Below are 24,284 nucleotides of genomic sequence, written 5' to 3' on the forward strand. Positions count from 1 at the left end.
ATATATATATATATATATATATATATATATATATATATATATATATATATAGTGTGTGGGGGCTATCTCAGTATAGTCACTCATGAGCCACAGTTTTGTTTTTTAAAAATGGTTCCTGATTTAATTCGAACAGTTTCCAGTTTTATAATATTTTGAAAGGAAAGCGTTCTTATGCAGCCGCGTGTGATCTTGAAAACATTTATCATTTGAGATTTCCTCCTTCTTGTGCTTAAAGAATATAATGTTTTTGTTGAAAAATCTGCTTATAAATAGGGGTTTAAGTTTAATTTCACACAAGTTTAATTCATTTAAACAGAGTAGGGGACACACAAGGACATAGTTTGGTTTGAGTGCACATGCTTCTCTACAGCTGGGGGGAGTGGCTACTCCTGTCTCTGAGGTTTTAATTGTTACATTTTAATTTAAAAATGTCCCGGTCGTGGCGTGATGTTGTCCTCGTATGTCCTCCTGTGTTTGCTCAGTGCAGGCCAGTGCTGGTAAAGAGGACCCGGTGCACATTGCGTGGAGCTCCAGTGACAGTGAACATTCCCCCTCAGAGGTGACCCGGGAGCAGCAACAACCTCCTCAGAGACCATCAGGGAGACCCACGGCTCCCCTTCAGTCTTACACCAGAGCGCTGCGCATGCTCCGCTCTGAACAAGGTGCACTGAGTCTGTTGTGACTTGCTGAGTCATGGCCGGAACATGTTAGATTGTTCTAACTGTGCAGTTCAGCTTTTCATGAGCTGACGTTTGTTTTGTCTCAGACATCACAATTTGTATCATGAGAGACAGATGCATTACAATTACAATTGAAACGCACTTACTCACTTTCTTGCAGAGATAAATGAGGAGATTGAAATCACTCTTCTTGTCTTGAGAGTGGAAACAATCTTCGTATTTTACTCTGCAAGAAAGTGAATAAGTGTGTTTCATAAAATGCTGATTTATGCTTTTAAATTGTGACTTTGGTGTTTTTCAGCCTGGACCCTATGCCCCCATGTTTTTGTGTCTAAGTGACTATATGGAGACAGTTATTTTTTGAAATTTGTCTAATATTGGGCGAGAGTGCTGCAGCTGCTAAACAGACTGAAATGACAATCAGTGGCTCAGATTGTTATTATAAGTGTTTGGCTACATTATTAAATAGATTCTGAGCCTTTTAATGGCAGAAACAAGCACTTTTATTGACGTAAATTGAGGTTGAGGAGTTGCCCAAATGGATTAAAATGTGTCTCCCTCAATATCTGACCAATTGAAAATGATTATCGCCATTAGCCACTTTAATACAAAAAATTAGAAAATGTAGTCCAGGTTGAAAAATACCAAAGTTCCTCTTTAAGTTAAGGAACCTAAGTAAGGACCTTTGGTCACTGCTGTGAGAAAACGCCAGTCAGTGGAACTCAAGTTAAAATGATTGTTTTCTTTTATTGATTTCTTTTGTTTCTTTAGATGACCTCCCTGCTATCGACACAGACAGCGATCTGGATGAATCTGAGGAAGATGTTAAAAAGGACAGCGGGCAACAAATCTCTGACTGTGAATCAGAGACCTTTGATGAGAAACAAGAAGATTTACCTCCTCAACCCACAGATGTGAGTGAACTCATCTCATTCTGCTCATTTTCTCATGGTTTGTGTGTTGTAATGAACACTAGATGGCGCCACACAACCACTTAAACTCCGTAACTGTTTGAGTCCAGTGTGTTTCTAATTAACAGTGTTAGGTTGACTGCCAGTGCGGGCAATTGTCTTAGAAGTAGTGTCAGTACTTTTCCTAGAGTCCAGTGAGACACCAGATGATGTACTTCTCACTGAGATGAGCTTTACCTTCACTTTTGCCTTACATGTCATGAATGCATACCTCTCTGTATAATTTAAAGGAATTCTCGTGTTAATATGTTTTTTTAAGTCGTCACATCAGTATCGTTTTTACTCAGTTTCGTCATTATTTGATGGTATGTTTAGCCGACGCACCACTAGGTGGCGTGTTGCAGGCTCGGCCTCATGTCCTGAAAGGGCCCGTCAGGCTCAACCCAGCAAAACTCTTTCTTTAAGTTTTAGGTCATAATCCAATCCGTCAAAGTTCACAAGCTGAGGCAGCAATAAAGCTCTGACTGAGTGTGGAGGGAGAAGCTGCCTCTCATCCACAAGCACATATTAAATAATCAGACAATAGATGCTTGTTATCCTCTGAAACGCTGACGTGTAAAGAATGAAATCATTTCAATATCGTTATTCATAGGAACCAAAACCACGAGCTTTTTGATAATCGATAGGCAGGAAATGAATTGACTGTTATTGATTATGAAGTCATTTTTTTTTTCAAGCAGAAATGCCAATTATTTGATTGTTCCAGTCATTCAATGATGTCAGCTTGGGCTCTGGCCATGTTTCCCTGCTAACCGAATATGAATGGGAATAAAAGCAAACAGCAGATTAATCTATAAAGAAAACAACCGTGAGAAACACAGTGTAATGTGATGCATGCACTGTGGTTCACTGAACACACTCCTCATGCTGTTTCATTAGACCTATAGTGTTGTTTTATCGTAGCGGTCGATCTGTCGAGGGCCCTCCTGTGTGCTGCGGAGACTTTGACTGCTCCTTCAGGATCAGTGTTTGTTGAAGGCAGAGCCGGCATTTACAGCATGTACAAGGAGCGGTGAAGGTGTTAAGACCACGCACGGCGTTTTAATAGTTACAGCACACGCCTACATCATGTATTTGACCCGTTAGACTCGGCCACAGTACTGCGGCGATGCGTTTTTTGTCTGTAGCGATTTTGGAAAGCGTTCCCTGAACAGGATGCCGACGATTGAAGCCGCTAATCGATAGAATCGGCACAGCGTTTGTACTATAACGTGCCGGCTAATCAACAAACTCACGGTGCAGTTAAGTCACAAGTATCTTGTTGTGAGGCTCTTGAGTTTTTTTGCAGGCTGTGTGTCGAGAGGAAGCAGATTAACATCCCCCCCACAGACCCAGCTACTTCCTCCTGTCACAGTTTAATTTGCTGCTATCAGCTCTCTGGGGTCAAACCAGACTTAAGATCACCTCACTGGAGGCTTGTGGTCAGAGGCCTCCTAGGAGGACAGAAAGGCTCCTCCTTTTTCATATATGGTTGTGCTGAAATGTCTATGTTGGTTTTTTTGACTGTGCACATTCAGTAATGGGAAGAACACTTGGGTCTCTAGCTGTTTTTAACTTTTTTATCTTGGAAAAGCATTCATTTTTACAACATTTTGCACAGTATTAGTATTACTGCAAGTAGCTTCTCGTAGCATTGTGCACACTTTGAACCAAGAACGTTTTGCAGAACGTTCTATAGCCGTTTTACTTCCTCTTTCCTCCCGTTCTTTCAGAGGTTTTCTTATAATAACTTTAATTATTCACAATCGGACCAGGATGCTTTCACCTTTTAGATCAAACAAAAAAGAAATGCATTCTAAATATGTTTAAGAATTTCCTGCCATTAAGGCACAAACGGGGGAGTTAGCGTTCTCTTTAAATAACGTTTCAGTACAAAATATGGTGTTTTTCTTTATTTAATTACAGCAGCAAAAAAATACCAATTTGAATTTCCTTGCTGCCCGGAAAGCTTGCTTACACAGTGCCACTTTTAAATCAAACCGGATCTAACAGGATACAGAAGAGACCATCCCAGTCCAAGTCAAAGTTTGTAGCTCCAGATAAATCTTCGGCTGACTCACTCCACGTATGTCTGCCAGATTCCTCTGTTATTGTACTAGCGCTGAGAGTGGATAGGCGGAGCTGTGAGGGCGGTTTTGCATCTCAAGGCCGAAGAGGATGAAGCGCGTCCCGGTCCTCTGACACCGTCCGCTTGAAGAAGGGTCAAGGACCTCGAACCGCATCGGGGCTCTTTGCTAGATCAGGGCCGTGTCAACAGAGCGCCGCTATAAACATATGTTTTACTACTGTTTGTTCAGGGAAACATGCGAGTAGTGAGGCCGCGGCGGAGCTGTGTACTTACAATGCTTTTCGGTGCCGGGTGAAAACATTTTTGAGCCGCGGCCAGGAACATAGTGTTCCTTTCTCTCTGTAGCTGGTTGGAGTGTGACGTCTGCTGGCGCGGCGCCCAGCAGGGTCAAGTTGATTCAAATGAGACAGCATGTTGGCTTGACGGAGGCCCGGTATGCTGGTCTTGTCTGCACATGACAGGAACTCAGGTTTCTCCTGAATTTTTCCATGAGAACTGAGTCCCTCAGGTGTAGTGAGCAGCAAAAAAAAAAAAAAAAAAAAAGCTTCAAGCCCTATCTTGTGAATGCATCAGCCTGACAGTGTAGCATTGTACCATATCCACCCACTGTATGATTGAATCTATTGATTTAATTTAATCTTTAATGACTCATGAATTTACCGAAGGCTGAGGCCTTTTTTAAATATCTAATATCCTCCTAATATGAAGTGGTATTTTATCTGTAATTTAATACTGTAAGATATTCAAATGAACTCAAGCGTGACTGGTTTCAAAATTGGGTCAAATAGTAGTTGTTTTTTTTAAAGTAAATTAATAAATAATTGTGCCTCTGTCCCTAGATGACGGAGCTGGAGATCTCCGGCTACGTGTCTGACGGCGAGGGCGTTGACGTCGCGGTGACGTCGAGCAGACCGGACTCTCCTCCCCAAACCGGTGAGGGCAGCAAGAGGTCAGTGAGTGACTGGGTCAGATCTGCTCAGGCGATGCTGCAGACGCCTCAGAAACCGCAGCAGGCGAGGCAGTCCAGGACTCCAGAGGACTCCGCCAAGAAGAGAAGGAAGTTTCAAAGGTTTGAATGTTGTTTCTTGTTTTGAAAAAAGCCACATTAGGCGCGCACCAATTCAGCTCTTTGTACCGTGAATCTGAAACCTAAAGTGTCTGCAGATTCCCAATTCGATAATTGTTTTCCCTTACCCCCCCCCCCATTTATTCTGCTGACTACAGTGTCTGTGTAACATCCTGTAACATGATGTTGTGTCAGCAGCTCGTTATAACTGAATGAATGATCGCATAAACACAGGATCTTGTGAACAACAATTTTGACATGAATATTGGTCATGTTTAGCTGATAACTGCTTAAGTGGCTGATCTGGTAGATCTGATCAGAACAACCGTCCCTACCTCACGTTATATTATATATATATATACTGTATATGTGTGTGTGTGTGTGTGTCTATATATATATATATATATATATATATTTATATACTGTATATGTATATATCAAGTGTATTGCCTCATAATACGAGCACACAAAGTAACGAGACATAGTGCTCGCTGCCAGACGTCAGTGTTTCCACGGCAGGGCGGGTGATGAAAGGGACACCTGGTGTCACGATGTGGGTGCTAAATGTCACCGCCATCTCCAAGCCCACCGAATCTGACAGATGGCTATCTGTAGCCATCGACAGCTTGCGTTGTGCATCTGAAAAATCAATTTCTTTTGAGATAAACAACTCCGCACGAGCTTTAGTTTGAACACCGCGTGAGTTTATCAAGCAACACCGTCTATTGTTTGTTTGTTTGTTCGTTTGTTCGTACAGTGGAGGTCTTGCTGAGAGGCTGAATCGACTCCAGTGCAGACAGAGGTCAGCCGTCAGCTTCTGGAAGCACCAGTCCACCTCTGACACCTCAACGACAACGACAACAGGTGATTAACACAAACCTGAGGTGTTCTCCACAGTCACACCGCACGCGTTCTCCTCCTGAATCGCCATTCACGTTTAACAATGAACTTTGATTTGTGAGTGGGACGCAGCCCGCCTCTCAGCTGGCGTGATTCTGTCTTTCTGCGTGTGATGGTATGGAGAGTCTGATCGCTGTGGCCCTGAACCATGAACTCAGTATGTAGGTGACAGGAAACTGCTTGCCTAGTTCTTTTTTTCTTTTTTTTTTCCTGTTTGCGGTGTACCAAACCACTTCTGTTCTCTCGTTGTGAAGTGTGTCCTTAGAATAGGACACAAGCAGCGGCTTAAAGGTGACAGTTGATCGTGGAAAAACACCCACCTGATGCAATGTAGCGTTGGCGGTCAGTCGATGGGTTTATTAGCGTAAAGAGTTAAAGTGTGGAAGTTAGTATTTACTTTTTTACATTGACGGCTAGCTCTGTTCATGCGGAGGTTTCAAGCCTTTCCAGTCAGATGTCCTGAGTGCATGGTCAGACTTTTTCGTGAGAGTTTGTGTGTTATCTATTTGTCTCACTGCGTGGTTAATTCCTAACAATAACAATACTCTTACCAGATCATCATGCTGCTACATGACACATGTTTATCTTTATTGCTGTAATTTCTTGAATGTGTTATGTAACACACTCGGATCATCACAGGTCGGGAGGAGGACTCGAGGACGATCTCAGGTTTGGCCGACTGCCCTGCGGTTATTCTGATGATTTAGTCATCTGGGACCTGAACGCACAGAGCACAAATGAAGAGCTTCGATTTCATGTTTGGACAAATGCGTGTTAAGATGTAATCGCTCTCCAGCGATCCCTTTTTGATATGATTTTGTCTTATCGTATTAAAATTCCCCCTCCGGCCCCTTTCTGGGACTGTTAACGCACGTAGCTGCATCGACTGTGAGCGCTCCATGCTGCAGTTTTCACGTTTCACTGCAATCAACTTCACACACAGAAATGTGAACGCGGTCAAGTCGCTCTCGTATCGCAGTTTGATTTACGGCTTCAGGGCATTGTCTCCATTTGCTTTTCTTAATTATATCTGTCGACTGTATCGCTCGGGCCAAAAGAAGCAAAGTCAGCTCCATAGTGAAATTCCAAACATTTGCACACTCACCCCAGTGGGATTGGCTGCGTTTCGTGTCCAGCTCGGGCTGACTCAAGCACAGCCTCACAGCTATGCGGTGCGAACTGTTACTGATGGTAAAAGAGAATTACTCTCATGGCGCATAATGAGTCCCACAGAGAGCGAGAGTCCGTGAGAGCACGAGTACACTGTTGCGTACGCACACTGAAACACACACACACACACACACACACACACACACACACACACACACACACGCACACACACTCAACATCTGTGTTGTTGTTGATCTGCTCTCCAGTGGACAGGCCTGGCGTGCTGGTGCTGGAGGTGCTGGAGGTTCAGGAGGAGTGCAGCGTGCAACTGGCGCACTGCGAGCACCGCCCGCCTCCCGGAGAGGGCCACCAGCACAGAAAGCCTCTCTCTGAGGGACCGGCTCGTGTGCTGGTGTTGTTCAACCGAGAGACCGCGGCCCAGCTGATCCCTGCACCCAGAGACATCGTCCACATATACCCGCCATGGTGAGAGGATGCAGTACATGTCACGCTTTAAAGCGCCCCCCCCCCGGTTCACTCTCTCTGTCACTTTACCTGGGTGTTTGACCCTCACTGTGCAAAATAATGTGTGTGCAGAGTTCGAAGGAAAGTGAAAAGTATCTGAGTTTAACACGTGAACATGTGAGCGGGGTTTCATGACATCAGAACGAGTTTGGAGCCAGTGCTGTGTCCAGTATGCAACTTACAAAAGTTTAATGAGGAAACTGGAAACTTCCTGTGGACATACGTTGAGGCATGTTGTGCAGTGAGTCAAAAGGCGTAGATGTAATTTCACAAAATCTTTAGTTGTTAACTGACACTTTGTCTTTTCACATGTCTTAAAAATGTGTCTTCAGGGAGGATTTAAATGGAAAATCCCATTTTGCTGCAGTCTCATTTGCATATTTGGGGCTGTGGGGCAGTTAGCAGGGTCTGAAAGTGACAGCCGTTAAGCACCAGCTGCAGAACACTTTGACTGGGAGGTAAAGTAATGAGGACCATTTGTCACCTTCGGGGGTCCTCCTGCTTTTTAAGATGAATTGCAGGCTGTTTAAAGAATTAGTGTCACCAAATTATATGAGTTTTGCTTGAACCAATGACGGACAAAATTCCTTTGTAATGAATCAATTATCAAAATAGCTTTGGATGAATTTTCTGTTGATTGTTGTAATAATAAGAATATATAAATGTAACTGTATGGTCTCAAATGAAGCTGACAACGAGAGAAAGACACAAATCTGTGAAAACTGAATATTCTACTGCTCAGTGTAACTTTTTCTTGCACTTCCCTGTTTTTGATTTTTTTTTAATGGCATCATGTCCTGCCAGGCAATGAAAAAACTACACAAAAAAGACACAGTTACACAATTCAAGAATGACTCACGATGTGCAGGACAAAGAGTAACAGAACATCGTGAGATAATGCTGAGGAGGCATTCAGAATAAAACACATTAAACACATTAAGCATTGAAAAAAAACAAAAAAAAACATAGATATTAATTCTGTAGGAATGATAATTCTTTTGGGTTTTAAGTGAAAATGTGCTGCTCACAATAGTAAGCAGCAAAGGCCCAGATGTGAAGGCAGGGCGGAGAGGCTAGGAGGGGTGGTGTGTGTGTGTGTGTGTGTGTGTGTGTGTGTGTGTGTGCGTGTGCGTGTGCGTGTGTGTGTTTTCAGGATTGTTTTGGAGCTGGAGCGAGGCAGCAGTTGACTCCAGCTGTTGGGAGTTTAGGTTGAGTGTACTCTGGAATATCCAGGCTGGCGGAAGCGCAGGGGCCTCCTCGGCGCTCTGACGTCACGAACAGCTCCAGGGAATGCTTCACATTCCTCTTCCTGGCAGTAGTTAGGTCATTTCCAGCAAGCCGGGGAAAAAAAAACACAGTGGGATTATTTTCTGGAGCATTTTGGGAGCAGAGAGTGGAGGGAGCCAAAGGAATGAGATTGAAAACACATGGTGGCTTGAAAGTACCTCTGGCTTTAGCACCTCTCCTTTCCTGTTGTATTTCATTCCTGAAATCACCAGAAGGAGTAGAGCCCCCACCGAACTCTCCCATTTACTCTTTCAAAGAATCCGTTCTCCTCTGAACAAGCATCCTCAAAACCTCCTTTCTTAGTGTAAACCACTTCCAGCAGTTACAGCATTTGGTCTATATTTTAAATCAATCAATATTCTAAATCAATATTAAAAAAAGTCCCTAAATCATAACCAGGAATGACAAGCTTTATGTTCTCTGAAGAGATATTCACACGTCCAACTCTTAAAGCGACAGTACAAGCTGAAGTGGAAAACCCCGGAATTTAGCTCATCAGAGTGTCTGGTAAAATTCCCTCCAATCGGTTTCCTGCGTGACACTCACCAGGGGTTAACTTCCTGCAGTGAGTAGGTTGGCTCCTCCCACCTCCCACGCCTCGCTGTGGGAGTGGGCTGCGGGCTGAGCGGAAATACCTGCAGGGATTGTTCACTGTGACGCCAGCAGCCGGGGCCGCTCCTTAACTGGGCTACCTGTCTGATGATGACGATGATGATGCCCGCTGCCCACTCACCTGTTCACAATGGGGTCACGCTTCCTGTGCGCTCGTTGTACCTGTTCTCCTGAACAGGACGTTCCGCTCCACTAACAGCGCTCTATCGCTCTCGCTGACTCACGGAGCTCTGATGAGATGTTGGACTGATAAGAGTTCTATCAGACATATGATTATGCAGAGTCATCAAGTGTGCAAGTATCTGTTTAATCAGGACGGCAAAATGAAGAAGTAAGACGGCAATAAAAACAAGCTTAGTGAAGCTTTAAGCCAAGATTAGACAGTTAACGAAGGGATAATGTCATATTATTGAATGATAATCACACAATATTCATTATTATTGATTCACAGTACTTTACTGTTATAGGTAGTTTAAGTGGCGCTAATAATCCTGCTGCATGTATAACATGGCATCATGTATTATGAACCGATCGTATGTTTAAAATTGATTCATAATCTAAAAAAGTAGCTAATAACTATACTACTACTACTACTACTACTACTACTACTAGTACTACTACTACTACTACTACTACTAGTATCTATACTGTCAAATGATCTATTAATCGTAAATCTAGTACATTATTAGGATAGTAGCATAGAATGGAAACACTCAAATTAAGTACCTCAAAAGTACAGTACATGATTAAATATACTAATGTAATGTAAAGTTATCTATGCAAGAAAATAAAAAAAATGTATTAAATATTTCAAGTAATTGTGTAGTCTAACATTTTGAACGTTAGTATGCATGTTTAGGCTGACGAGGTTTAGGAACATGATTTATAGAAAGATGAGAAGATTGTAGACGTGTAACCAGCTCACTTGATTAATGACTTGATTTATTGACTGTCAGAATACCGGTGGATTGACTAATGGATGAGTCATCAAAGTGTAAAGCATACAGTATGTACTGTACATCGTGTGCGGTGCCCGGTATGCAGCGGGACGACCGCTTGATCCTCCGGAAGAGCTCGTCGCTCGTCGCTCCTCGCCTCCAGGCGAGCGAAGAAGAGTTCGGTTCAGTGACCTGCAGCCAGCACTTGATTATTCAAAGTTTATTCATATTGAAACACTCACACTCACACACACACACACACATTAGTCTTGCTTGGCTGCACATAATCCAGGGGAGGAAAACATGTGTGTAGAGTTCAATGTAGTCAAGGACAAAAACCTGCAGAACAAAATACTACCTTGGTAAAGATGAACCTGTCTTTTAAATGTGTTATTTAGTTGTTGATTTAACTCTAGTATGAGAGACGTACAGATGTTTTTGTAGTTGTGTCCACCCTCTTTCTACGTTATAATCACTTCTGTTGTTAATTATGATTAATAATGATCTGCTTTGATATGTTAAAAGACAAAGTATTCAAAACCCATTCATATCAATGAGGACGGACTGAATATTGGCTCCAGTCGGTCTAATGCGATACAATTCACCAGAATGACAAACTGCAGCCTCTAAAAAAACACCTAAATAAAGACAGAAACTGAACTTCATAACTTTCAAAAAGTTTGCTTTAGACTACATTTCGTTTCCGCTCGGTCCACCCAACATTGTCAGCTCAGTGTATTCTGAGTGTAGATGATAATCACATTCAAACAAATCGTTTTTTTCCCCACTTTATCTTTGTTTCTTTATTTCTCTGGTTCACCGAGACGAGCTGCGACATGTTCAGCAGTTCCAGTCACTCGGTGATCTTGGTTGTGAGTCAGCGATAAGCCATCATCACGCCATAATCCGTGTCACATGTGGAAGAAATGAAGTCATAAATTAAAACGTAACCGCAAACAATGCGCCATGTAATTATCTTTCATTAAGGTTTTATTCTCAGGCTCAGTACCACTCAGGTGTGTGTGTGTGTGTGTGTGTGTGTGTGTGTGTGTGTGTGTGTGTGTGTGTGTGTGTGTGTGTGTGTGTGTGTCATTTATCTTGATGAGTTGAAACACTTGACCGGAAATGTTTTTTTATGGAGACGTTCCGCCTCTCTTTCTTGGCACACACGGTGAAATCCAAGCTGGTGAACGGTTACAAATGGGTGAAATTAAACACGAGAGCACTTCAGGTCACATATACGCAATCTTTGCATTCGACTTGGTGTTTTTCTTCAGCGCTCGGCCCGTGACGTCCGTTGAAGTATTTCTTTCCGTGCGTGATGTCACATTTGGAAAGTGTTTTCATCGAGCATGCGAGGTGTTGCCTTTTTAAGAGCCCCGCTTATATGGAAAATGTATCTTTCACCTCCAGTAAAAGAGGATGAAAAGCATCTGTTGTGTGTTTTCGCGTTGCCTCGGAGAGCGTGTTTTGATCTTGTGCTCGGTGCTGGGTGGTACCTTGTGAAGGAACCTGTGGAGGTGGTTGGGGAGCTTATCTGAGTTTGACATTCAGTCTCGAGCTCTCAGCCCCCCCCCCCCACGTTTGTGCAATAATCTACTCCATTTAATGTACTATAAAGTCTTTGCATCTGTTATCAACGCAATCACAACACAAACTGTTCATCGTTGCCCAACGCCTTTAACTATGTTTAATTTCATGGTGAATTCAAGGTCTCAACCTCCAATAAGACAGTGCAGAGTCGAGGCGTGGAGTGCAACAATAGCGCTGAAACAACTGCTTAATCATGAATCTAATGAGTGTATCTCTTTGCAGGCAAAGTCTTTCTATCGAGGGCTTCAGCTGTGATATCATTCTGAACACGCACTTCAGCCAGAAAGTCTACTCCGCAAACGAACCGTCCAGCGTGTCGGCTCCTAGAGGCCCGATCTCAGCAGAAAGACGCAACCCGTGTTCTTTGTGTCAGACGTTTGGACTACTGGAGGAAAGCAGCACCACAGCGGAGAGCGATGCCAAACGAGTACGTATGCTTTGATGTCACAATCACGCGCCATACATTTAGTCCTTCGATTCAAAAGACACTGTATGTAGTAAGTTACAGGTCATGTTAGACACCAGACAGACTTGTATTAACCCTCGTAATGCATGAAGTCTGTAACTAACTGTCAGCCGCTATCACAGATGTCATCAGTTCAATAAGCTTCAGTACAAAAGGTTCTACTCAGGTTTACTTTGTTTTTGTGCCAATGATCACACATGAGGAGGCTTGTGTCAATAGTCTTCATCAAGAAAACATTTCACAACATGTTTTTAGATAAAGATTAATAAATAGTCTCTGCGGTGCATTCAGTCTCTGAAAGGGTATAAGCTTACATGCGTGTTTGATTTCTTCAATCTGAATCTGTTTGCTTCTATTTTGGCAGCGATTTGAGTGACTTCTGCACCGTCGGCCACGCCCTCTTTTTCAAATCAGATTTCCAATGAAGTGTAAAGAAGAGGTGTTTCTTATGGTTAACACTGCTAACCAACACGATGTGTGTTGACGACAAATTATACACAAATGAATGAATGAAAAAGGGAAATGAGTTCATGTTGCATTCACACAAACAGAGCATGGGGCTGCAACAAAAGATTACTTTTATTATAAGTAGATTCATCGTTACAAATCCAAGTTAACATCTTGAAAGGTAATGTTTTGTCCAATCAACAGTCCGTAACTCAAAGACAGTCTTATATTTTATTAAACTGTTGCAATTATTCATATTTAATAAGCTGAAACAGGCATTTCTCCTTAGAAATTCTAAATACTTGCAGGTTAGTTTTCTGCCAATCAACTAACTGATGACTTATCGAACCATTGCAGCTCTAAGGTGTAAGTGTAAGTCTCATTTCCTCTTCTCCTCAGGTTGCTGCCTCTGGATCAGGAGTGTTAGCGAGACATTGCGTTTCTCTCCTGGAAGCTATCGAGGGGCTCGGCCAGGCTGGTTCTGTGGGGCAGGACGTGGAGGTGGTGGTCCAGAGAGTTTACTCCATCCCTGTGCCTGACTGCTCTCCCGTGTCCATCCTCAAGCCCAGACTTCCCTCAAGGTCCTCCTCAGCTCCTCCTCCTCCTCCTCCTCCTTCTCCTCCTCCAGAAAAAGGCAAAACCAGGTACTGTTGTACCAGCCGATAATTAGCGGCCCACTGAGGCTTTTAGTTTGTCACTTGATGCCAAAAGAGAATCACATTTTATCTCCTGTGCATGCTTCACTCCCACAGTATAAATTACGCTTTTTGTAATAAAGAAAAAGAATTGCATGCTGGTTCCCTAGGTCTCAGGCTTGCATGCTTCTCCTTGGTGGCACATTGTGTCTAAGTGGTCGAGCTATTGTTCGCAGCGCAGCGGGCCCCACAAAGCGCTCGCACTGTCTCCAGCCATATGGCATTGCTTGACAAAGGACACAAACATTTCTAATTGAATCCAGCCCCTCTGTGAGCAACTCGGCCCAATTCTCGGTAAAAGACAGCGTGATGTGTTCAGGATCTCGTGCACCAGCAAGCCGCAGTTGAATTGGTGCCCATTTGTTCTCCGCTGGGTGTAACAGGTTTGCAACAGCTTTTATTACCTTTTATGCTATTAAGAAATCCACAAGTATATTTTATGTTGGGTGTCAAAGTGTCACGCCGCTCAGTCTCAGCGATACAGAAACGGTTCAGTTGAGTGGAACGGTTTGTTTTAGCTTCGGTTACTTTATCTGAAGGTGGAGCCTAAACGCTGTATTAATATTCATAGAAAAAAAATTATTCATAGTGCTTGAGGGATTACATGATTAAGGAGTAGTCGATTTTCAGAAAATGAGTTGCCTATTATGCAGGTTCCAGCCTCTCAAATGTGAGGATTTTAGGCTGTTCTTTGTCATACATGATAGCAAACATATATTTTGGGTTTTGATTGTCACAATAAGACATTTGAAGACATCAATTTGGGCTGTAGAAAGTTGTAGCGGGCATTTTATACCATTTGATTAATCTGTTAATCCAGAGTTTTATAATCACTCTCTTTTAGCTCTGGTTTTGGTCTCCACCACCTCCTGAAAGAAATATCTGTCTTTTTTAGCCGCTGAATGCTGCATTGTGTTTGCTGTTTGGTTTGAATGAACATACTTTCAAACCCCCAAACCAGGACCCTGAAGTGTACCACGTTTGAGGCGCTCATGAACGCACCGTAGGCATGCTCTCATTTATTACTGGCCGCAAGAAGACCGACTTAATTGAAAACTGGGACCTTTTTTAGTGTTTTTCAGATATTTGTCGAGATTCTGGACACCCAGCCTGATCACCGTATGTTTGATTCTTTTTTCAGAAACATCTGCCTGATGTGATTGGAAATGTTGATGGTGAGATGTTGTGGGTCGTGAAAACCAAAACAATGAGCTGAAAGACACTAAAACGCTACAGAGTATAGTAAAGTAGAGTCGTGTGTTGATCCACAGTGGGTTTGTCACTACCTGTGACTCATTTTCCATCACGTTATTTTTCTTATTGTTGATACAAAGATATGGACTTCTGACTGCAGCTTTAAGAAAGACTTATTTTAATGATAGAAGCGATATTTCTGTCCAGTGGCGTGGAGTCTGACCACCTTTCTAAGAAACAGTTTAACTCTGGTTAGAACGACTCGCAGCGCGAGCTCCTCAAAGCTTCCCGTGTTATTGAAACGAGATTTACTCAAGTGGTCTTATTATTGTTCCTGACTCAGTGAACGTCCTATTTGAAGCAAATCCAGCGAGCGTGACCTTTAGTTGCCTGGCCCTCCCCGGTCTTGTTGTTCTAGTTCTTTGCTGAGTAATAAAAGAGAAGCTTTGGTTCCTCTGAGTGGAGCGAGGGGCACTCTGTGGTGAAAGGAGAGCCCCAGTCAGCTGACAGGCCAACTGACTAAATGAGCTCCGGCTGTAATATGACACCCCGCTCCTGCCATGCTGCTTCTGCTGGCTGGTAAACAAACGCCGCCCTCTGACCGGAAGCACTCCTTCCCTGTCCTCCCCGCTTCTCTCGTTACTCAACCAGATCCAACAGAGCTGGAAGTGAAAGGATGGAGGTTAGGAGGCGATCACGAGGGCCTCGATTCAAAATATGTGGATGACTCTTCCTCAGTCCCTGCATCTGGGAAGTTACATTTCTAATCACAAGATGTTCTTTTTAAAAAAAAAAAAAAAAACATTTTTGAAATGTTTTTCTATAATACAATAAGTTGTTCCAGCACACTTTCGTACCTCTTTTTACGAGGTTTGAACAACAACTTCTTGGTATATTTTACTGCTTGTTGTCCTTTTCCAGGACGCAGTGAGTCGTTTACTGCCCCGGTCTGTAGAAAGACGAGGACAGTGTGTACCTCTCATGTTGTGTCCTCTATGACTCACTCCCCTGGTCAGCATGCTTATTTGATCCTTTTGTTGTTTAGCCTCTATGTTAACACACACATGGGAGGGAAGCCAATGTGATATTTATGCCTGAAGAAGACGTTAAGTTCCCGTAAATCCAGAATAGAATAAACAAAAAGATTAACTGTTTGCAGGATGAGAGGAGAGGCTTCTTTCTTTTTTTTTTTCTTCTCTCTGTGGAGAAGGAACACAATGTGCTGCAAGGATCCTGTTACAACCGTGTTTATCACTCCGCCTGCACCGATTGGTGGACAACACATAGGAAGGAATCCCGCCTGTCCGCCCCCCCCCCCACCAATGAGGCCTCTCTGCTGTGTTCTTAATGCGTGGGTCACTTACTTGTGCGTTGCCAAGTAATGTGCATGCGCACACAGCGTGTCTGTGTGTCTGTGTGTCTGTGTGTCTGTGTGTGTGTGTGTGTGTGTGTGTGTGTGTGTGTGTGTGTGTGTGTGTTTTTTTTGCACATGCTCCGTGAATCGTAGTTCCTGGAAGAAAACCGTAGTTGCTGAGAATTGCGTGAGCGCTCACAAAAACAAATTCCTGAAAACTGCCTGAGAAGGGAAGCTGGCCAATGGCAGAGGCTGTCCTGGGGAGTGAGGGGTGACTGTTTTGAGGAAGTCGGGCTGTTAACGGGCAGAAGGAGGGACCGAGCGGGGAGGCGGTTGTTTGTGTCGAGCTGGCACCACTGAGAGTCCCGTCTCGTTTCTTTTCTGTCTGTCAAGTGTCATATCAGGTTGTCTTGTGAAGTTTTTACAAGCTCAGACAAGCTGCACTCAAAGTGAAAGTGTATTTATATTCCCACCAAATAATGTGACTGAAGCAGCTGTGCTCAGATTGTAGGCCGGCTCATTTTGATTGATTGATTGATTGATTGATTGGTTTAGCCTGGTTTGATTTTCTCACATGATTCATAGTTTTATGTGCCTGTATTAATCGTATACGTCTGGTGTTTTATGGCCTATAGTTATGTTATTGTCAACAAATCCCATGAACAAAAACAAACCAACAATGAACTGATCCTGCTCATAAATATTCCACTCTAGCCAAAGCCTGTTACATCGTGTTCCTCTGGCCACTAATCACACCTTAAACGTTCCTCCTTTGTTGTCCAAAAACGATTACAAACACATCAATGAGCCTCACTGGTGATCTATTAAACACCGCCGCGGTGTTGTCAGTCCTCACTAGAACACCTAGTGTGTATTAATCTGCAGCTGAACATAGTTATATATCCCCCAGTTTGAGTTTGATAGAAACAATCATTCCCAGATGTTCTAAGGAACTATTAAAGCCTTTAAGAACAGTCTAACTATGTCTTTGTGACACTCTTTTAAAGAACATCTTCTTCTTTCTACGGAACATCGCCAGCCTTGTTTGTTAAGATATTGCATCCATTAAAAGTTTAGCCCGTTTCCAAAAACGTTGGTTATTAATAAACAACTCCTAATTGGCTGGAGAAACGATGAGTCCAGAAACTGTTCAGTCATTTATCAGATGAATAGACTCGCTGGCAGCTACTCAAATGTAGATATTTGCTGCTTTCCTCTGTTTTACGTCATTTTTCACAAAGCACTAAATCAGAAGATCAATAAACAATGAGAACTATTGTTAGTGGGAGCCTATTGGTTCCTTTTTTCAGGACCGGGTTCATCGTAGGACAGAAGCCAATTTTTCTCCTGACCTGTAGCAAATATTCTCTCTGTTTTGAAAGAATGTGAACATTTTCAGGGACTTTCTTTTGATCCTGAGGCATTTTCTTGTCCAACAAGGGATTTAAATGAGCTTGGCTCTCTTCTTTACTTCACCTTAAACGTCACACACTCCTGTGTGCCGCTCCGACATAGATTCTTAGTCTCGGTATTTGCATTTTCCATGATTATAGCTCTGATTTTGGATCGGAGCAAACAACTGAGAATAATCTTGGTGAAAACATTGGCCGACGCCACCAGAAGTCATGGCAGGAATGTTATTGAGATATCTATTTCCAGGTCTCTGAAAACAAACACAGACAGACCCCATGTTTACCAACAGTCAGGTGGTTGAAAACAGCCTCAAAACTTTCCAAACGTCTGCGATGTGCGCATGCATGCACATGCGTTATGGGCGCGCTGACAGTCCTCCTCCTCCTCCTCCTCCTGTTGCTTGTCTAAGGGGATATGAACTCCACTGTTTACTCTCGGGGCTGGTACCGGGCCGTGTCTGGGCTTGACTGGCTGAGATACTGGAGCCTATAGCAGTTCCAGTTCCCCCCTCACTGGGAGCAGCAGAGTGCAGGAATACGAAGCAGCTCCCTGCCTCACAACTTTGTGGGCCAAAGGTCTTTTCTGTCAGCGGCAGCCTGTCAAACCGGCTAGCAGCAGTAACACTTCCAAATGTCAGAACTAAGCCTTATTGTTAGCGTGTCACTCTCGATGTCTTAATTGTGTTAATGGGTCGTTATTTTTCATACAACAAAGAAGGATCGCATTATCTGGTTTAAAAGAAACCAGTTGGGAATTGTGAAAATCTGATTGTATTATAATAGTGTCTTCATTACAAACCCAGTAGGACTAAAGCAGCACACAAAAGAAACAGAAATGTTACTCTGCACACCAAGTATTGGCAAGTTGCTGAAAAGTGAGTCAAGTGACAGAACTCAAAATCTCAATTTACTAGTTTGTTCCATTCGAGTTTGCCCAGTTGCTTTGATACATTAAAAGTTTCAACTTTCAGTCATTCTGAGGACTTTTAGGGAGTTATTGTCCAAGTTAAAGGGACAACTTCAAAATCCAAATGTTGCCTCATTACAAATTTTTTGGAGCCGCGAAATTCACGACAACCGGATCGCGGCGGCCGAAGGCCCCACGAAGTGCTTCTATCTGCCCCGTCTCACGGTGTGATTCACCCAAGATATTGCGTTCGTGTTATTACAGCGCGGACACGCCCATGAAGCTTTTGCAGCTGGGTGCATTTTGCTCCTTGTTTTGCATGTGATTGCAATGATCCATGCAGATTAGTAGAGCTGTTGGCAGAACAATGAGAGAAAGATAAAGAGGAAAATAAGATGTTCAGATCTGCACGTAAACGACAGCAGCTGACGGAAACACAAACGGAACATGTAGGTGTCCTCAGAATACTTTTTGGTACTTGGAAAATCAAGGTGTTTTTCAAATAAATATTGCTCCTCAACTACATAAATGTAAAGATGCCATGTGGAGTTTTTGACCACTAGTAGCGCTAAGGAGCAATGATTTGTTGACAAGTGTGCTCCAGTTTTGTTGTGATTGTGCGACGTCACAAGTAATGACGGCATACAGATCTGATGTTTCACAATATTCTGCTGATCAACAGTTGATGATGGTAATGTGCAAAGAAGCATAGCAATACACCAGGAAAAGCCAAGAAGAAGAAGAAGGCTGCTAGCAAGTAAACACGGGTGTAAACAATCCGCATATTGTGTGTTTTGGTGAGAGAACATAAACAAATGGTTTTCTACTCCCTAGGACACGTTTAACATGATTAACAAGTATTCATAAGTGTATCAAACCAGTCTAATTCTGTCTTTCCCAGGCTCTGTGTGCTCGTCCAGGACAGCTACGGGACGTTCAGCGTGGTCCAGCTCCACTTCCTGCCCCGCCAGGACGACCTCCACCAGTACTGCCACAAGTGGCGGGGCAGGACCTGCCTGCTGAGAGGCATCAAAGTGATGCAGCGGGTCACTCGGGAAAGGTGAGACCCCGCGCACCCCACCCCCCACCCCACCCACCCCCCCGAAACCCGGGGTAGCTTTTCACCTGACTTCAACTACAACCCGAGACCAACACCAATCTGTGATATGGATTTCTGCTCTGTGTGAGGTTATCTAATCTCGCTCCTGAGCCATCTGGAACAACAACCCTGGGTCAATGCCTCAGGGCCTTGTGCTGTAAAGGCGCTGAGCCTCAAGCTAAACCATTGTCTAATGTGTGAATCTCCAATAGTTTATCTTTATGCCTCTGAAACACCAACGCCCACATTTGCGATACAGTGACAGTTTAATGTTCCGCTGCTCATATGAAGCTGACGATGCTGTCCTACCGGCGGTGCAACTGTGTTTACATGTAAAGTGATACCGAGGTGCACGGCACGCTCTGTGTCCCTCGTGAGTTTCCATACTCAGGGTCCCAGATTAGCAGCAGTTAGAAGAACTGACATGGGAACATTTAGAGACCGGCTGGGGGTATGTTTACGTCCTCTGTATTTCCAGTGCCGCCGCAGCCTATAATGTCTCTGGAGGATTTCTGTGGTCGGCCCGTGATGGATGGGCCATCTCCACTGCTCACACATGGGACATCGTACTAGCTCAAGTGGAAAAGCACGTTGGTCTGGTCGGGGTAAATAAGGCATTCATCTTCTCCCCCCCCCCCCCAGTTTCTTAGAACCAGTAAATATACGGAAATCTAAGCCCATCACACAATGTAAACCGTGTGGAAATAGTTTGACTTTTTTGGGGGAATATGCTCATTTGCGTTTTTCCAAGAGGTAGACGAGAACATTGATACCGCTCACATGTCTGGTAAACAAGAAGCTACAGCCAGGAGACCGTTAGCTTAGCATAAAGATTTGAAAGCATTGGGAGTCAGCTAGCCTGGCTGTGTCCAAAGGTACCACCACAACTCCGCTCTTTAACTCTTTGGTTTTTAATCTGACTTAAACAAAACAAGAAATAACGTGAAAATCAGCGCGCTTGAGAGCAGATTTTGGGCAGATTTAGTTACTTTTGGTCAATGCTATGCTAGCTGTTTGCCCTGTTTCCAGTCTTTATTTTAAGCTAAGCTAACCAGCCTCTGGCTCAACTTTCGTCTTTACCTCACACACACTAGAGTGGTGTCTTATCTTCTCATCTAAAAAAAAAAAAAAAAAAAAAGTGAGTAAGCATAATTTCCAAGACGTGAATCTACTTCTTTAAGAATATCAGTCTTTTGAGGGGTGTGTGGTTTCTGAACAAACAATCAGAGGCCCTGGAACCTGTGTGAGCAGTGTGTCGTGTCAATATTGCCCTGACGGTAAAGACGGTATTTTCACAGAAAAGTTACCTATTCTTGGACGTCTGTTGACTAAAGAGAAGAAGGAAAAAAAGAAAAGCCGTACTTGAAACTCACTCCAAACAAACAAAGAAGTAAGCTCAGTGTGAAAATCAGAGTGTGTTGAATGCGTTCTGTTAGTTTGTCGTTACTCATCCCTTAGCAGGCCTCGCTGGACTTGAATGGGCTGCAGAACCAGTTCCACACAAAGAAACCCTGTGATTACGGGCTGACTAACAGGTTGTTTAACCGCTGGCTGATACGACGGCGCACACTCCTCGTGGTTGAATTACTAACTTTGACCGGCCGCCCTGAGCTCAACATGTTCTTCTTGAGAAAAGAGACAGCGAATCAAAAGATTGTCGTGTCCTGTCGTCGCTACTTATGCATTAGTCCTTCCAGCATGAGCTGGACGGAAACGAGTCGTCACAAAAGCACATCGAGCGTGATTTAAATTCCGTCTGTCATCGTGAGATTAACAATGAAAGAAGACAAACGTCACTAATTGAGCACTTTAAACTTTAACCGTTAAAAATCACTTGTCATTGTTTTTCTAAGCCTTGTTATTTTTGCAAAACATAGATATTGTGATTTACATCTAGGGTTGGACTGTTTTCCCACCCTTCAGTATCTCAAAACCTGCTTGTAAAAACATTTTTTTTTTTTTTTTTTGAGTGTGTGTGTGCTCTGCCAGCCCAAGCATGCTCTCTGCCAATTTGTTAGAACAAGCTGCGTCTTAACAGTGCTGCGTTTCAGTGGAAGTGAAACTGTCTGTTAAAGCTTTTTATCTTCCCGTTAAAGTTCCTTATTCACCAGTTTCTCCTGCTCCCACACACACACACACACACACACACACACACACACACACACACACACACACACACACACACACACACACGCACACACACACGCACCCTTTTCAGTGCCTTACTCTTTTTTTTTTTTTCTTTCTCCATTTTTTTGTGTCTCACTCTCAGGAGCACCAGGCTTTTCAGCTTGATAGACAGTCTGTGGCCCCCAGTGACGCCTCTTAAAGATCACGGAAACACACCGAGTGTGAGCAGTGTAAGTTTCCACCACAGCAGGAGTCATGCACCCTCATCATGCCTCTGGTTTGGGGAATATATTCTCATTTTTATAATAAGAATTGGGGCTGCAACTAATTGTTTTCGTGATCAATTAAAGTGCTGTTTTCCTGATCAAGTCCTTGTTTGGTCCATAAAACACTTCATCAATGTATTGATGAAGTGTTGTCCGGCCAAAACCACAGAAGATATCCAGCTGCAACTCATCACACCTAAGAAGCCGGGAACTTGTGGCATTTTGTCCCCCAAAAAATTTCACTTCAATGATTGTTGATGATTATTTTTCCGTCGAATGAGGAATCAGTCAGCTGTTGTAGTTTCTTAACAAGGAAACTCCACACCTTTCATTTACAGCCTTTTATTTGCAATAGAGCAGAAGTATACCGTAATACTGAAACCAGTGTTGAGATGAACCAAGTGAAAACTACGGTGGCCCTGAGAGCCTTAGGCTACATCCACACTGCTACTTTTGCATTTTACACACACACACACACACACACACACACACACATACACACACACACACACACACACACACACACACACACACACACACGACACATATTTAGGAATCAATATATATATATTTTTTTTTATAGGGACGTAGACCTGCAGGTGCTGCTCCGAGTTTCTGCTACCTGCTGTCTGGTCAGGAGAGCTCAGTGGAACCTGCTGAGGAGCAAACGGTGTCGCTGCTCTACCTCCCTCCCACTAAACAAACCTTACAAGACATACTGCAGGTCAACACATTTCTCACACACAACGTTTTCTAGAATTTGCTGCAGATCATGATGACTAATCTTCTTTTTTTCTTTTTGTCTTTCTTTTTTCAGAGTGAGCGTCAAACCTGTCGCTGCAGTTTTGTCGCCACTGTTCTGTACAAGAGAAAGATGCAGGTACTTTTTTTTTTTTTCTTATTCATGAAAAATACCGATTTTTAATTTGAATTTGGAAGAACACGATGAACTGTGTGTCTTCTGGAGCTCCTCGGTCCTCCTCTTGAGATCATTTGAACCAACAAACTGATAAGATTGAGCTCTGACGTAGAGAGCAGCGTTCATATCGCTGTGTGCATGCGTGTCTGTGTGTGTGTGTGCATGTGTGTGTGTGTGTGTGTGTGTGTTTGTGTCTGTCTGTGTGTGTTCTTTACCATTGATTGGTGAGACCTTTAAACTTTGACCAAGATGAGATAACATCTCAGAACAAAGTGGACTTTGTCTCACGCTCACACCACTGAAACACAGATACACTGCTGTAATGTTGTGCTGGTGATCAGCTCTGGGGTGTGTAGCTTGTTTGAGCGAATAATCTCCTCAAAGCTGTTTTCAGGCGATACAATTTGCATCTAACTTGTGCTTGTTTTTGAATGTAACGTTTCCTTGTAAAAGTGTTTCTTTCTAGGTCATTCTGTTTCTAAGTAGCTCTCCGTCTGTTCCTCTTGTGTTTCAGAGTAGTGATGTAGGCCAGGGTGAGGTTTGGCTGGTGCTGACAGACCCCAGTCTTCAGGAGCCCGAGAGGCCCCGCAGGCGAACGGTGGCCCTGTGTGTCAGCACTTCCTGTGCGCTCACTTCCTGTGTCCTCGAAGCACTAAATTCCCCCGGCGCCTGTCGCATGTCATTCACAGATGCCATCAGAGAACACGGTTAGAGCTTCAACGTGACCTGACATGACATGCCATTCAACCGCTGTATGTCATGAGCCGTGCACATGTCACCCAAACAGTAGTAAATACACTTATTGACTTTCCACCCAAAGTACAACAACACCGATTATTGTCCTTCACTTTCAGTGTTTCCATTTTCTGCTACTTTATACTTATAATTTAATAAATCCCAGAGGCAAATATAATAGTTTTTACTCCACTACATTTATCTGACAGCTAAAGTCATTAGTTACTTGCAGCGGTGGAAGAAGTACAACAATGTAAATGTACTCCATAACAAAAGTACTGCATTTCAAGTAAAAGTAAAGCAGTATTTTGGGCTGTGTGTACTTAATGTAACAAAAGTAGGAGAAGTGGCCGTGCAGTAAAATGTCACCTGTGTCTAATTTATTATTATGTATAGAAATATTAGATTATATCAAAAAACATTAACACTGACGTCTATCTAATGTCGTGTATATATATTACATGAGTACTTCTGATACTTTAAAGGTGTAATATGCAGCATTTTCCAAAGCAATGTTTCGACTGATGCAAAAGTATTCCCTCCTCACTTTTGACCCCTGAGAAATGAGTGGTGTTGTTTGTGTCTACAGAGACTCTGTCTGTGTTTTCTCTCTTCGTCTCATTTTGTTGTTTATGAGCGTCCACAGAGAACATCTTGGCACCACGCGGGGGTGTAACCCTCAGCCAATAACAACGCCAAAAGGCCCTTTAGCGTCTCTGCTACAAAGCGCCGGTTATTTGACGAACAACAGGGTTGTGACGTCGTTTGTGTGTTTTTATGTTCGTCATTGTTTCCCCTGTTTTCCGTCTCTGTCCTCTGCTGCTGTCGGCGTTTGGCCGAGCGGAGACACAATCGCTGACGGGCCGCAGTGTGCGATTCGGCTGCATTCATTCAAAATCCGGCATTGCGG

At 43.3% G+C, this 24,284-nt stretch overlaps 1 protein-coding gene across 2 annotated transcripts in view; it reads left to right on the top strand.

Annotated features, from left to right (window-relative positions):
* The window catches only part of spidr (scaffold protein involved in DNA repair), a 29,392-nt gene that overhangs the window by 801 nt on the left and 4,307 nt on the right, over window positions 1-24,284 (top strand). The window contains exons 4-15 of one of the 2 annotated variants that reach the window (XM_068737493.1): window positions 483-662; window positions 1,452-1,594; window positions 4,559-4,788; window positions 5,543-5,649; window positions 7,062-7,281; window positions 11,973-12,177; window positions 13,063-13,307; window positions 19,127-19,285; window positions 21,597-21,684; window positions 22,304-22,444; window positions 22,538-22,600; window positions 23,154-23,346. In XM_068737493.1, coding sequence (XP_068593594.1) covers window positions 483-662; window positions 1,452-1,594; window positions 4,559-4,788; window positions 5,543-5,649; window positions 7,062-7,281; window positions 11,973-12,177; window positions 13,063-13,307; window positions 19,127-19,285; window positions 21,597-21,684; window positions 22,304-22,444; window positions 22,538-22,600; window positions 23,154-23,346 — 1,974 coding nt within the window. Of the gene's footprint in view, window positions 1-482; window positions 663-1,451; window positions 1,595-2,873; window positions 2,893-4,558; window positions 4,789-5,542; window positions 5,650-7,061; window positions 7,282-11,972; window positions 12,178-13,062; window positions 13,308-19,126; window positions 19,286-21,596; window positions 21,685-22,303; window positions 22,445-22,537; window positions 22,601-23,153; window positions 23,347-24,284 lie in introns of those variants that run through there. The other variant, XM_068737494.1, reaches the window with a different exon arrangement.

Source organism: Cebidichthys violaceus, unplaced genomic scaffold (assembly GCF_023349555.1).
Source record: "Cebidichthys violaceus isolate CVI_PGR_0920_01 unplaced genomic scaffold, fCebVio1.0.p SCAF_8, whole genome shotgun sequence".
Classification (NCBI taxonomy): domain Eukaryota; kingdom Metazoa; phylum Chordata; class Actinopteri; order Perciformes; family Stichaeidae; genus Cebidichthys; species Cebidichthys violaceus.